Source organism: Ceratotherium simum, chromosome 10, assembly GCF_057802395.1.
Source record: "Ceratotherium simum simum isolate JZ-2026a chromosome 10, ASM5780239v1, whole genome shotgun sequence".
Taxonomy (NCBI): domain Eukaryota; kingdom Metazoa; phylum Chordata; class Mammalia; order Perissodactyla; family Rhinocerotidae; genus Ceratotherium; species Ceratotherium simum.
This window is the reverse complement of record NC_141909.1, coordinates 30,242,411-30,254,447: the sequence shown is the minus strand read 5'-3', so window position 1 is coordinate 30,254,447 and position 12,037 is coordinate 30,242,411. Positions and strand designations below refer to the sequence as shown.

The following is a 12,037-nucleotide window of genomic DNA, read 5'->3' as shown; positions in this document are numbered from 1 at the left end:
ACATTTATCCCCAGCAATAAATTACTTTTGAATAATAATAATAATAATAATAATGAAACACAGTTGTTCTGCCTCCCCCCCCCAACATGCAAACCCTTTTGAAACAAACCGAGGGCTTTAACCCTGTCTTCCTCTCATCTGAGATTTAGTTGATTTTTCTCAAGCCAAGCCCTGACCCAACTGAAAGCAGAAACTTCTCAACATTTCAAAGATTTCATGTTCTCCAAGAGAGAAGGAAAGGGGACCTAGAAGAGCAAGATCGAACTTGTTCTGTGGAGAAAACGGGACAGAGTATCTTTCCTAGTGTCTTCCACCCCAGCAGTCTACTTGAATCAATAGGAAAAAAATTCAGTAGGTAGTTTACAATAAACCACACTCAGAAAAATAAATGAAAAGGCAAGCAAGTTCTATGGGTGGGGAAAAAGCTTATTTTGAAACAGTCTGTCTTCTAGATCTTAGATATAACAGCAAAAATGAAAGGAGAAAAACCTTGTTAAAATTGTTTTGTTTTCCTGGAATAAAATATTTATTTCGGAGCCCCTAAATTCTGCCTTTTAGTCAGCCCAAAGACTGTACCTCTCTCTCCCTAAACTCTCCCACCCGACGGGGACCAGGCCACAGGAGTGCAGGCCGGGTCACTGGAAAACTTGGACTCCACCTAAACAGGCAGCAACCCCTCCGCCCCCCTTCAGCTGTGCCCCGACTCACTTTGTGGCAACGGAGAGCAGCCATGGGAGTCTCAGTGGAAGGGAGAAAAATAAATCAAAGAAGACATGAATGGGGTGGAGGTGAGACTTAGAGGGAAAATTAAATTAAACACACAGACAGAACAACTAGCTTCGCTACCCAGAATTTCACCTGCTGGTTCGTTTGGTATTCGGTTTTCGACTCAGTTTGTGTGTGTAGGGTTGGGGCAGTGGTAATAATGGTGGTGCTCTTTTTTCTCTTCCTTAGGGGAGAAATGAAGCTGCAGAATACGGCTCCCCGGAGTTAAAACTTCTAAAGCATTTTTTCTTTGCTTTTGTTCTGTTTTGTTTTAGTTTGTCTTTATTTGTGTAGTTTTTGGTGGTTGGTAGGTTTGTTTTTGTACATAGTTCCTTGGTCCCCAGGAGATTTTGATAAGTGTCTCTGGTCAAAAACAGTCCCTTTCCGTACCCTTCCCGAGTCTCCCCCCACCCTAACCCCCAGAACCATCCTGCGCCTCAAAACCCCTCCTCCAGTCTCCGCTTTCCTTCCCCCACTCCCCGCTCACCCCAACGATCCCCCTTATCCACAGCCATCCTTTCCTGTGTCCACACCAGCACCCCAGTCCTCTAGGCTGGGGGAGGGTAAGAGCAGGGAGAGCAAAGAGGGGGCGGAGGAGAGCTGGAGAGGAGGGACTCCCCAAATGCAAGCACGTAACGGACGCTCCCAATCCGGGGGGAAGCAGACTCTTCAGCTCCACGCTCTGCCCCGCCCGGCACCTCCCACCCCCCTCAGTAAGTGGCGGAGAATTTCATCCGCTTCTGCTTCTGTCTCTGGTTGCAAAACCACACCCGCACCACGTTCTTTTTGAGGTCCAGTTTCTCGGCGATGGCGGCGATCTTCTCGGACGAGGGCCGGGGTTGCACCGCGAAGTAGGCCTCAAGGGAGCGCTTCTCGGGCGCGGCGATGGAAGTCCGCTTGCGCTTCTTCTCGCCGCCGTTGAAGAGCTCGGGCTTGTTCATTTTCTCGCGCTGCGCGCCCTCGGCCTCCTCGAGCCACGCCTGCAGGATGGGCTTGAGCGCGATCATGTTGTTGTGCGAGAGCGTGAGCGACTCGAACCTGCAGATGGTGCTCTGGCTGAGCGAGCCCACGCCCGGGATCTTGAGGTTGGCCAGCGCCGAGCCCACGTCGGCCTGCGTCACGCCCAGCTTGATGCGCCGCTGCTTGAAGCGCTCGGCGAACGCCTCGAGCTCGCGCGGGTCCGTGTCCGAGTCGCAGATGGACGCCAGCCCCGCCGCGCCCACCACGGCCGCCGCCGCCGACCCCGCCGCCCCCTGCCCGGCCGCGGCCGCCGCCGCCGCTGCCGCCGCGCCGTGATGCGCCGCCGCCGCCACCAGCCCGGGGTGCGGCAGCCCCGACGGCATGTTCATGGCGGCCGCCGCCGCCGGGTGCGACAGGTGGCCCAGGCCGTGCATGTGCGGATGCGGGTGCGCCGAGCCGCCCAGCAGCCCGCCGCCCGGGCCGCCGCCGCCGCCCCGGGCCACCGCCGCCACCGCCGCCCCGGGTCCACCGCCACCGGGGCCGCCGCCGCCCCCGGGCCGCCGCCCCCCGGGCCGTCGTGGGCGCCGCCGCCGCCCGCCGCCCCCGCGCCGCCTGCGCCGGCCATGAGCGCGAGCGAGGGCGACGAGATGTGGTCCAGCAGGTCGCCGGGCTCGAGCGCCTGGTGGTGGTGGTGGTGGTGGTGGTGGTGCGCCAGCGGCACGGTGGACGTGGACGTGCAGGGCACGCTGTTCATCGTGTGGTACGTGGCGTCCGGCTTGAACGGGTGGCTCTTGCCCTGGGACACGGCGATGTCTACGGCCGCCAGCGCCTCGGCCCGCGCCAGCAGCGTTTCGTCTAGGCTGGCGAAGAGGTTGCTCTGCAGCTGCAGGCGACACAAACCAAACCAAAAAACCACAAAACCAGAAAAGCAAAAACACGAAACAAAACAACACCACACACAAGCCGGAAAGCACAACAAGCAAAGGGCAAACACAAAGCAACCAAAATAACAACAACGGAGGTGGGGATAGTGGAGACCGGGAAAGACGGAATGGGGGACACATTGGGGGACAGAGGAGAAGGGACGGGAGTGTGGGGAGGGGGGCAGATGCGGGGGAGAGGGGGGCAGAGAAACACATTCCAGGAACGGGCGTGGGAGACGAAACAGAAGGGGGAAAGAAGAAGAAATGGAGATGTAACTCGCAGCTGCGGATCCATGTCACACACCCGAACACGCACAGAGACCGCCTTTCCGAGGCATGAAATTAACAGAGAAAGTGGACGGAAGTCGAGAGTCATGGCCCCAGCGCTCCGCACTGTGATCGCAGGCGCCCGAGACCGAGGCAGAGGCAATGGGAGGGAACACAACATTAAGCGCCACTGTACAAAACGTGCCTCGCAGCAGGATTTCTCTAAAAATCCCTGCCCGCAAATGCCCGCACCGGGACCTGGGCACACACCAGCACCCGACATGCAGCGTCTCGGAGACGGGGAGGGGGCGGGCGCGCGGGCCGGGGCCGCGGGCGTGGGGCGCTTACCGGCGGCGTGGGCAGGCAGGCCCGCCGGATGGCCTCGGAGCTGGAGTGCAGAGACGGGTACTTGTGCTCAGGGAGGGTGGGATGCATGGCAAAGTGAGGCTGCTTGCTGTTCATGGACATCATCTTGATGGCTTGGCATGTAAATCCACAAACACTCCGAAAGTCCGCGGGAAAGTGCGCACGCCGGCTCCCCCGGCCTCCCTTCCGAGGCTGCAGCCGAGGCGGCTGGCGGCACGGAGGCGGCGGCCGCGCGGGGGGCTGCTGCTGCTCCTGCTGCCGCTGCTGCCGCCCGACGCTCCCTTTGACCGCGCAGAGCGCCGCGCACCGGCCTTGCGATCCCACTTCTTCGAGAGCTCTAGCCCCGCGCGCCGACGGGATGCACTCCTCTTACACCTGAGCCCCACTTCTCGCGGCCGGTCTTGGAAGCTCTCGCGAGAGCTCGCGGCCCCACCGCGCTGACAGGCATCAACTGTCTCCTTCTGTCTGACGCGCGCTCTCCCTCTCCGCGGCGCCGTGCGTCTGCGCGCGCGCGCGCTCTCCCGGCCGCTACCAGCGCGTGGGAGCCGCTCTTATAGTGACCACCAGCAAGGACAGCGCAGGTGATGCACCTGTAGCTGCCCGGGCATGCGCACTGCACACCGCACCTTTCCAACCGCCGGTCTGGAAAGATCAAAGGGGCTGGCTATTGTCTGAGGGTAGGCACCTTTTAGGGGGAGAAAGATAAAATGATCGCAAGCCCCTCGGTGGTTTCCCTCCCTCCCTCCCTCCCCAACACAAGCCCTGAATATATGCGCATTACTTAAGAACACTTCCACTCCGGGATGTCTAACAAGCTGTTATATAAGGTATACAGCTGGGCATTTGTATGTTAAATTATGCCCGCACGTTCCTCTGTATACAGTATAAATATCAACACAGAAATGTAGAAGGTACTGTCTTTTGCTGCAAGAACCTGTTTCTTTCAAGGTTTATAAATAGGTTCCTGTAGAATAATCGCGGTGACAGACATTCGTTTGAAGCAGGCAGATGCTATTGATTTCCATATAATTTAATTTCCTCAGCATACTTTGTTGTTGTTGTTGTGAATATAACTGTGTCAGGCACCGACAGTGACAGCCACTTAGGAGCCACAAGAAGCTTGTGCTTTCTACTTGGAAATGGCTGTTGAAATGAAATTGTGCATTTCTCTTACTGTTTGTCTCCTTTAACCGTGTACAAACCCACATTTCAAACGAGCTCCGGATGATCTGAGGCTTCTAGTAATCAAAAGGAAAAAACAGTTAACGGTGTAGTTGGGATCTTTTCCTCTCCTCACCATGCGCGCGCGCGCGCGCGCACACACACACACACACACACACACACACACACCACACTTCATGCTGGAAACTCCAGGAAAAGGAAATCGCTTCAGAGAAAACGGAATAAAATGTGGAAAAGAGAACTTTCTTTTCCCTTCCATCGTTTTGGCTTCTTTGCTTCTTATCTCTGACTGTATGTGTATATATACATATATATTTTCCTTCAAAAGGAGACAGGACCAAGCCAGTTTATACGAAAGCGTAATTAAAATATTAATTCAAACCAATTTGAAAGAACGGGAGCCAAGCTCTGGTCCTGACTTATTTATTTGTTTTTATTATTGTGAAATCAAAACCCAAGAAGAAGAATAAATCAATTAGCCAACCTGTTATACGGCCCTTATGTGGCAGGCAGATCAAGGGCCTCCTAGGGAACCACAGTTCAGGTGCCCGTGTCCCCAGGGATGAAGCGCTTGCCGGGGGTGATAATAACAGCCCAGATGTTATCACATCTGCGGCAAGAGAGCTGGAGACCCGCAGGGGGCTGCTTATGGGAGGCAGAGATCAGATAATCTTTCTGGTCTCTCCCACACCAAGGAGGTCTGTATTTCCTCCAAAGAGCAGATCTCATTTCTATAAACCTAAATATGCGTTCGCGTGGATTTTATCTTTTCTTTGGATAAACGCGTGCGTATTTAGCATACCACTCGCTACTCAGATTCCAAGAGGAGCCCACAGGCGTCACCATGGCTTTTTCTTCTTTCTTTTCTGTTCTCTCTAGCCTCCCCCCCCCCAACTCTCTCCCCCCGCCTCCCCGCCCCTGCCCGCGTGGCTGCAGCCGGAGAGGGGAGTAAGAAGGATGTTCACTTGCTGGTGCGAGAAGGAGCCGCATTTCCATCCATTACGCGGTCCCCTGGGACTGCTAAATGCAACTTTATCTCCACAGGGAATGGACGATGAGCAGGACATCGCTGGAGGGGGCGAGTGAGTCCTACGGTAGTTGTCTCAACGGGGGTGTCCTGGCTTAACCTAATCCTTCCTGACACCCATCGTGGCGGTTCCCTGAGCTCTCCCGCGGGAGGAAGAAAGGGCCCCACAGAGGGAGAGCGCCTAGATCCCGCCCGCCCCCCAGGGAAACGCTGGCCTTTAGGGACCAAGAAGGGTGCAGGGGGACAGAAACGCAAACAGCACAGTTTAGCACAGTTTGGGGACCAGGCGGACCCCCAGAGAGCGAGGTGAGCCCCTGAGTATCCGAAGCTCATCTCGCTTTATCCTCCGACGCTGGAAGGGCACAGAGACTCTCCTCCTAGCTCACCTCTCTCTGGACGACTGGAGTCCCTGCCCACCTTGGGGTGAGGCCAGACCTTTGCCCAGAATATCTCCCTTTTCCTGGGGCTAGAAATATGAAGGCTGTGGGTACAATCCCCTCACTGCCTCCCCCAGCAATGGGATTGCAATCCCATTTAGGGCACATCTGTGTCCACCGTGGCACTTAACAAGGTGCTTGTCACAGAGTAACAATGCTCCATAAAATAATACGTGTGTTTGCCCTCCCCAGATGGGGAGGGCCAGGGGCTAGGAGCAAAAGCCAGAGATAGTTCAACCAGCCAGGGCTAATGGTGGGCAAGGAGGATCACTGAAGGAGACTCCTCTCTCCCTGAAAAGGAGATGGAGACTGGGCCAGAGGGATGTGCTGTTTCCACGCAGAGCTGTAAATCTTGATTCCAGCCTTTTCTTTTTTGGAGGTCAATTATTTCATCCCTCCCTCATTAACTTTCTACCTTACCTTCCTTCTTCAAATGCTTGCTGAGCATTAGTCTGGGCCAAGGCAAGACACTGGAGATAAAATGAGGTATAAAATATCTGCCCTCCAGGAGGTGGCAGTCTATGAGAGTGGGGCAGTTACAGGTGAAGAGATGTTCATGGTACAGGTGTGATGGGTGTGAAGAGAGGCAGGTGTACAGAATATGGGGTGGGGGCAATGCTTGGAGAGTTATTGGGCTGCATCTCTGCTGGGTTCAGCCCCCCCCCCCAGCCGCCCCCCGCCCGCTAAAAAGCCGGGCACAGCGGCAGATCTGCAGGCAGTTCCTTGGACCTTATCAAGCCTTTCCCTACTTACCCCAAGGCAGTGAAAGGAAAGGGTGATGGACCCAGGCTCCAGCCCACCAATATGTCACTGCTTTGTTTTCCAGATTTGGCAAGTGCAGTAACTAGTTGGCCCCTGCCTGTGCTAATGATGCCTACATGGGGTCTGAGCCTTGGCATAGATTCCTGGGAGGGTTTTTTTTTTTGTCCTCCTTCTTCTTCTTTAATGACCAACACAGATTCTCCCCTCCCTCCATCTCATAGCTTTGCATTTTATCAAGAGGGGAATAATGAATGCACAGCTATTGATTTCCAAGGAATTTCCGCCCCTGGGGATAGGGAGTCTATCATCTGGATCAGAGACACATTTCTTTCCCTCATTAATTAATTTTCTCCTCCTCCTTTGGCAGGCCCCACTTCACATTTCCTTTGGCAGCGCCTCTTTCTCGAGCTCAAGGAGCAGGCATTCCTTGGTTGGAGTGAGGACCGGCGAGACAGTGCAAGGGCGGGCACTGTTGGGGGTGAACTCTCCTCGCCTTTGACCAGCCACCCCCTCCACAGCTCGGGAGAGCGCGCCTGACAGCTGCTGCCCGCTCGGGCTGCCTTTCTCCTTCCAAAGGGGCGCGGGGAAAGTTAGCGCTGGACTCAGTAGCCACTACCTACACGCACCACCACCCCCTTGAGCCCATGTCATTTGTCCGGATTCAGGGACAGGGCTTTGGCCCTGAGGAATGTCCATTTAAGTACGTGGAGGTTGTGTGTGTGCAAGAGGAGGAGATCGGGCCCCACATTCTTGCATGAACCCGAGGATCTGGCCCTACCTGCAGGCCCGGCCACTTTGGCTTCTGGTGGCCCCAGCGGCAGCTCTGCTCCTCCCAGACTCGGGGCGCCACGTTTCCCGCCGGCAGTTGCCCACTTTGAAACTAGGCACATTCACCGCGCAGCCAGCGCCCTTCATGCAGGCGAAGTCCCCAGAGCTCCGGGCCGGCGGCTTTAGAGGCCGGTTGGGCTGCTTGAAGCAATGTGAAGGGGTAAGCAGGGGAGGAGCAGGCCCAGCGTTGGGGGGTGGGGGTCCATTCTTGGACGGGGGGCTGCACTCGGGCGGTCTTGGAGCCCCCTTGCTCGGACACTCTCTCCGAAGGGTGGGATAGAGGAGGGACTGGTGCGGTACTTTCCCTTCCCCTGCGGGTAGCCTTCTTCTGTCTCTCTTAGCGCTAACTCGCGTGCTTCGCGGCCCCGTCCCTCCCGCGGTAAGGGGACTGGGCTCCTCCCTGGCCCTGCCGGGGGTCCTCGGACCTCCCCTGCACAGCCCGCAAAGCCGTGGCGCCCACCCCGCCCGGTCCTGGGTGGTGGCCCTGCCTTCTGCCCCCAGGCCCAGTTCAGCCCAAGGTGGGAGTCCGGAGCCACGCTCTCGCTGGCCGGAGCCCGGAGATTTCCTGGAGGCCACTGTTCTCCCTTTCCACCCTGCCCTGCCCGCATCCGCGGCCGCTGGTCTCCCTTGGTTCCCAAGGCCGGGGTGGGTGGGTTATTGAGGCCCGCGGTGAACTCCTCCTCTAAGGCTCTTGGCCCCACATTCAGAATGGGTTCCAGCTGGGACCCGGGGAGGAGGTTCTTGAGTAAGCCGGTAGAAAACCCACTGTTTTCTTTCTCCTGACTGTTTAATTCAAATGCAACTTCCATTGGGAACATTTTCCTGGATGTCGACCACCTCACCCCGAGATGTCGTTGATACCCTTTCGACGCGAATGATGCGTCCCAGTAAAGTTCACTGCCGGTCATTATCACTCTTGGCGTTACACACGTAGAGATCTATGTATGTGTCTCCACCCTTATCTCTCTGTGGACTTAAAACCCACCTACCTTGTGAAAGCCCCACGGGAGGTGCGAGCCAACTACGTCCCGGTCCTAACAGGGGCACGGCCTCCCCCGCCCTCTAGTTGCCAGAACCAGTTTCACTGTCCATGTGAACAATGTTGTAGCACTGAGCACGGCCATGGGCCCCTGTGGCTTAGGTCCCAAGAGGAGCAGAGCTGCTCCCGCCCGGCCCAGGCCCCTTCAAAACTGGAAGAGCGCGCTGGTCAGAGAAGCGGCTTCGAGGTCCCTGGCCTAAAAACAACAAGGAACAAACCAGCTCTACAACAGACACGCCCGCCCGTGACCCCACGCGATGAGATGGAAGTTCTGTCGCCTTCCCTCTCCGCAGACACCGCCTGCCGGCCGCTGGGTCCCGGACGCACGCACGCACGCACGCCCCGGTTGGAGGGAGCTCCGCTGGCGCAAAAGCACAGCAGAGGACCCCCATCCCCCCAGGAGTGCAGTTCCGAGGACCGAGAGGCGGGCGCCCGTCGCTCTCCGCAGGCTCAGCTCTGCCAGCAGGAGCAGGATCCCCAAGAGGGTCCAGAAGCCGCGGAGGAAAGCGCAAAGCCGCGAGTGCCAACGCCTGAGTGCGGAGCGGGGTCCTGTCGCCCCGCTCCAACGCTCGTCGGCGCCGCCGCCAGCCGCCCCTCCTCCCCGCCGCTCACACAAATCAAAGCCCCTTTCGAGGGACTGGGAAATAGTTGCCTTGTCATGTAACACATTGCCCTGATTTATTATAAAATTTTAACGAAATCATGCATATTTTAACAGCCTTTAATCACTGCATGAAAATTTAATTCATGGACTGTAGCGCGTTTAAATAAATGAAGTGTTAATTCATTAGGATTAATTAATTTGTTAAAGGATTGTGTGCAAGGTTAAGGTGGAAAGAAAACTCTTTGTTGGTTTCGCGTCTTAATCGCCAGGTTTCGCGAGTAGTTATAAAATGAAAGGGAACCGCAGAGCAGGTCGTTTCTTCGGGTGGCGCCTGGGCGGGACCAGCTGAGGGCGCCCTCAAGAGCGCGGGAAACTCGGGCCGGAGGGGCACCGGCGGGTCTGTCTTCCCGGGAGACCCGGGGGTGTGGGGCAGAGGGGAGAGCCGCACTGGCTGCGGGAATCCGGGAAGGCTGGGTTCGCTGGAATCAGAGGGCCAGGAGGGGACTCAGAGCCGAGGCTGGCGGGCCACACCTCACCTCCCCACCCCTAGCACAAAGATGACCCTGAGAGTGAGGCGAGGTCGCGCCTTCCGGCCCTCGAACCGCCAAGCCTCAGCTTAATGCACAGAGATGATGGGCTAGCCCTGCCACCTCCTGAGCCTTCCAGCGCCCAGGGAGTCACTGTCTCGCCATCAAGCCGCCGGCCCTGGCGGCGAGGGCGAGCCTAGAGTCTCGGGGGACGCTCAGAGAGAGGAGGCGGAGCAAAGCCAAACTTGCAAGCTCAGGCTGGAGCAATCGGGAAACTTTTTTCAACCAGGAGCCTTGACGTTAGGGAATGGTTACTTCAGCACCTCTGCAGAGACGTCCGCTGAATAGGCGCCCCCTCTAGGATAGCAGACACGCAGAAGAACCGTCCTCTTCCGCACTGAACTCTTATTCATCCTTAAAGACCCAATACAAATAGCACCTCTGTGAAGCCGCCTGATTCCCTCTCTGGTGCACGCTATCCCCAACACGAACACGTTTCTACTCACCAGTGTTGTAAGAATCAAAATGGACCAGAACTAGGTCCTACCTCCCTCCTCATAGACAGTCTCAGTAAAAGCCTAAGTCAAATCCTTGTCCTGGGGGACTTGATCTTTACACTCCCAAATTACAAGTGTCACACAAGGCACACACTTGGTTAATCCAACTAACAAGTATTAGAGGAAGTCTGGTCCCTGTTTAGGCACAGCAGAGCTAGGAATCTACCTTGTTTCAAAAAGCGGAGCTTCAATTCCAAGTATTCTAGACTGCCACCATCATATAAAACTGAAGATCACCCTAGCCTGGGCTCCAGATGGGTTCTTAAAAGTAATCTGCATCTTAATAGATACTTCCTGGGTCAGAGTGGGGTTCCGAGAATTAGGCAATAAATGTTCACTATGCACTCTGAGATCACTGCTTAAAAGGTTTTCTCTCTGCCAAGTATGATTAAAAGGATCGAGTTACATCATGATAGGCAAAGACTGTGTAGTAGGATTGCCACGAATAAGAATGAAGGATCTTATGAGGCTTTGGGAAACTCTTCTCATCTAATAGGCAACACTCCATAAAATTAAGCTGTTAATCTCAGTCCCACGTTCTCTACAAACATCACTCACACGTACAAAAGTGAGGGGAAAAATCTAGTGCATATATTACACTTTAAATAATTGAAAATCATTAGAGTATATAGAAACAAAAAGTTTCTGAAACATCTTAGTGTTCAAGACCAAAGTTCTTCCTTTGTTCAGTGGTACCTTTAGTTGTTTCAAACCAATGTAAATATGAAAGAGATTATCGGAAAACAAAGCAGATTTGAAATTAAGGGACTGTAAATCTTGAAGTTTACCAGTTTCAGTTTTAGTCTCAGGTGACCCATTAAAACAGGAAAAAGACATTTTGGATGGGATGAAGATTTTGAAAATTAAAAGATGAACACTAAAGGTCATGTCAGAAAAAAATCTAGCATCTTGTCACATTTCCTTAGCCACGATATTTTAGAAAGACAAGCAGTCAAAAGATGCTGTTTTCCTAAGACATGAACTGATAAGTGTCTGCTTCATCATTAGTGCATCTCTAACACAGCCTTAGTGCTATTTTTAAATTCATCTAAATGTCAGAGTTAATGTGAATCTTTATAAACTTAAAAGTGGCACACACACAACTCCCATCAATGAGCTTCCACTTAGTAGTAGAGTTAGATCCAGAACATAGACAGGAATTAAATGCTACTTGAAAAGTGTTTACATGCCAATACTTCCAAAATACTACTTTAAAAGGAACCCTTGGAAATTTCAAATCTATTCATCCTTTGCCCTACATATATGAACTCCCACACATGGAGGAGGAAGGGTAGAAGCTCTGGAGTCAGAGGCCCAGCTCCAAGACATGGTTCTATTCCATTCCAGTTGTGTGACCACTAATCCTCAATTCACTTGTCTGTAAACTGGGGATGACAGTTCTTGCCTGAGTTTGAAAGAGGATTAGATGAGAAAGAGGTTAGGAAAGTACTTAGTTTCAATAAAAAGTAGGTTTTTTTAGATGTGTATATATAATAGATATATTTAAAAATATGTGAAACCACCATATTTGCCATGACATCAGATTATGGTAAAGAGTAAAAATGAGAATGTGTGATTAAAATCAAATCCTGCACAAATTATTCCTTTCGACTGAGGAATTCACAGGTTTGATTAATTTAATATATGAAATACTGTTTTGGGGAGGATGGAGCAGTGTTTCTGAAGAAGCTGGGAAACACGCTGGTCCAAAATAGACACTCTCACCCCAGGTAGGCATTAGTAAGTCATTTTACACACTTTGGATTTCCACGGCAGAGTGTCAGTATATATCT

At 53.8% G+C, this 12,037-nt stretch overlaps 1 protein-coding gene and 1 pseudogene across 1 annotated transcript; one reads left to right on the top strand and one right to left on the bottom strand.

The window, feature by feature from the left end:
- Nucleotides 1–1,475: 1,475 nt before the first annotated feature.
- On the bottom strand, nt 1,476–3,616 carry POU4F1 (POU class 4 homeobox 1). Its single transcript, XM_087435762.1, is given in 3 exon segments — nt 1,476–2,284; nt 2,287–2,608; nt 3,264–3,616. Coding segments are annotated over 3 exon segments (1,254 nt in total). The 5' UTR covers nt 3,387–3,616.
- A 468-nt stretch (nt 3,617–4,084) lies between these two features.
- LOC147916085 (uncharacterized) lies at nt 4,085–9,220 on the top strand (annotated as a pseudogene).
- The last annotated feature ends 2,817 nt before the right edge of the window (nt 9,221–12,037 follow it).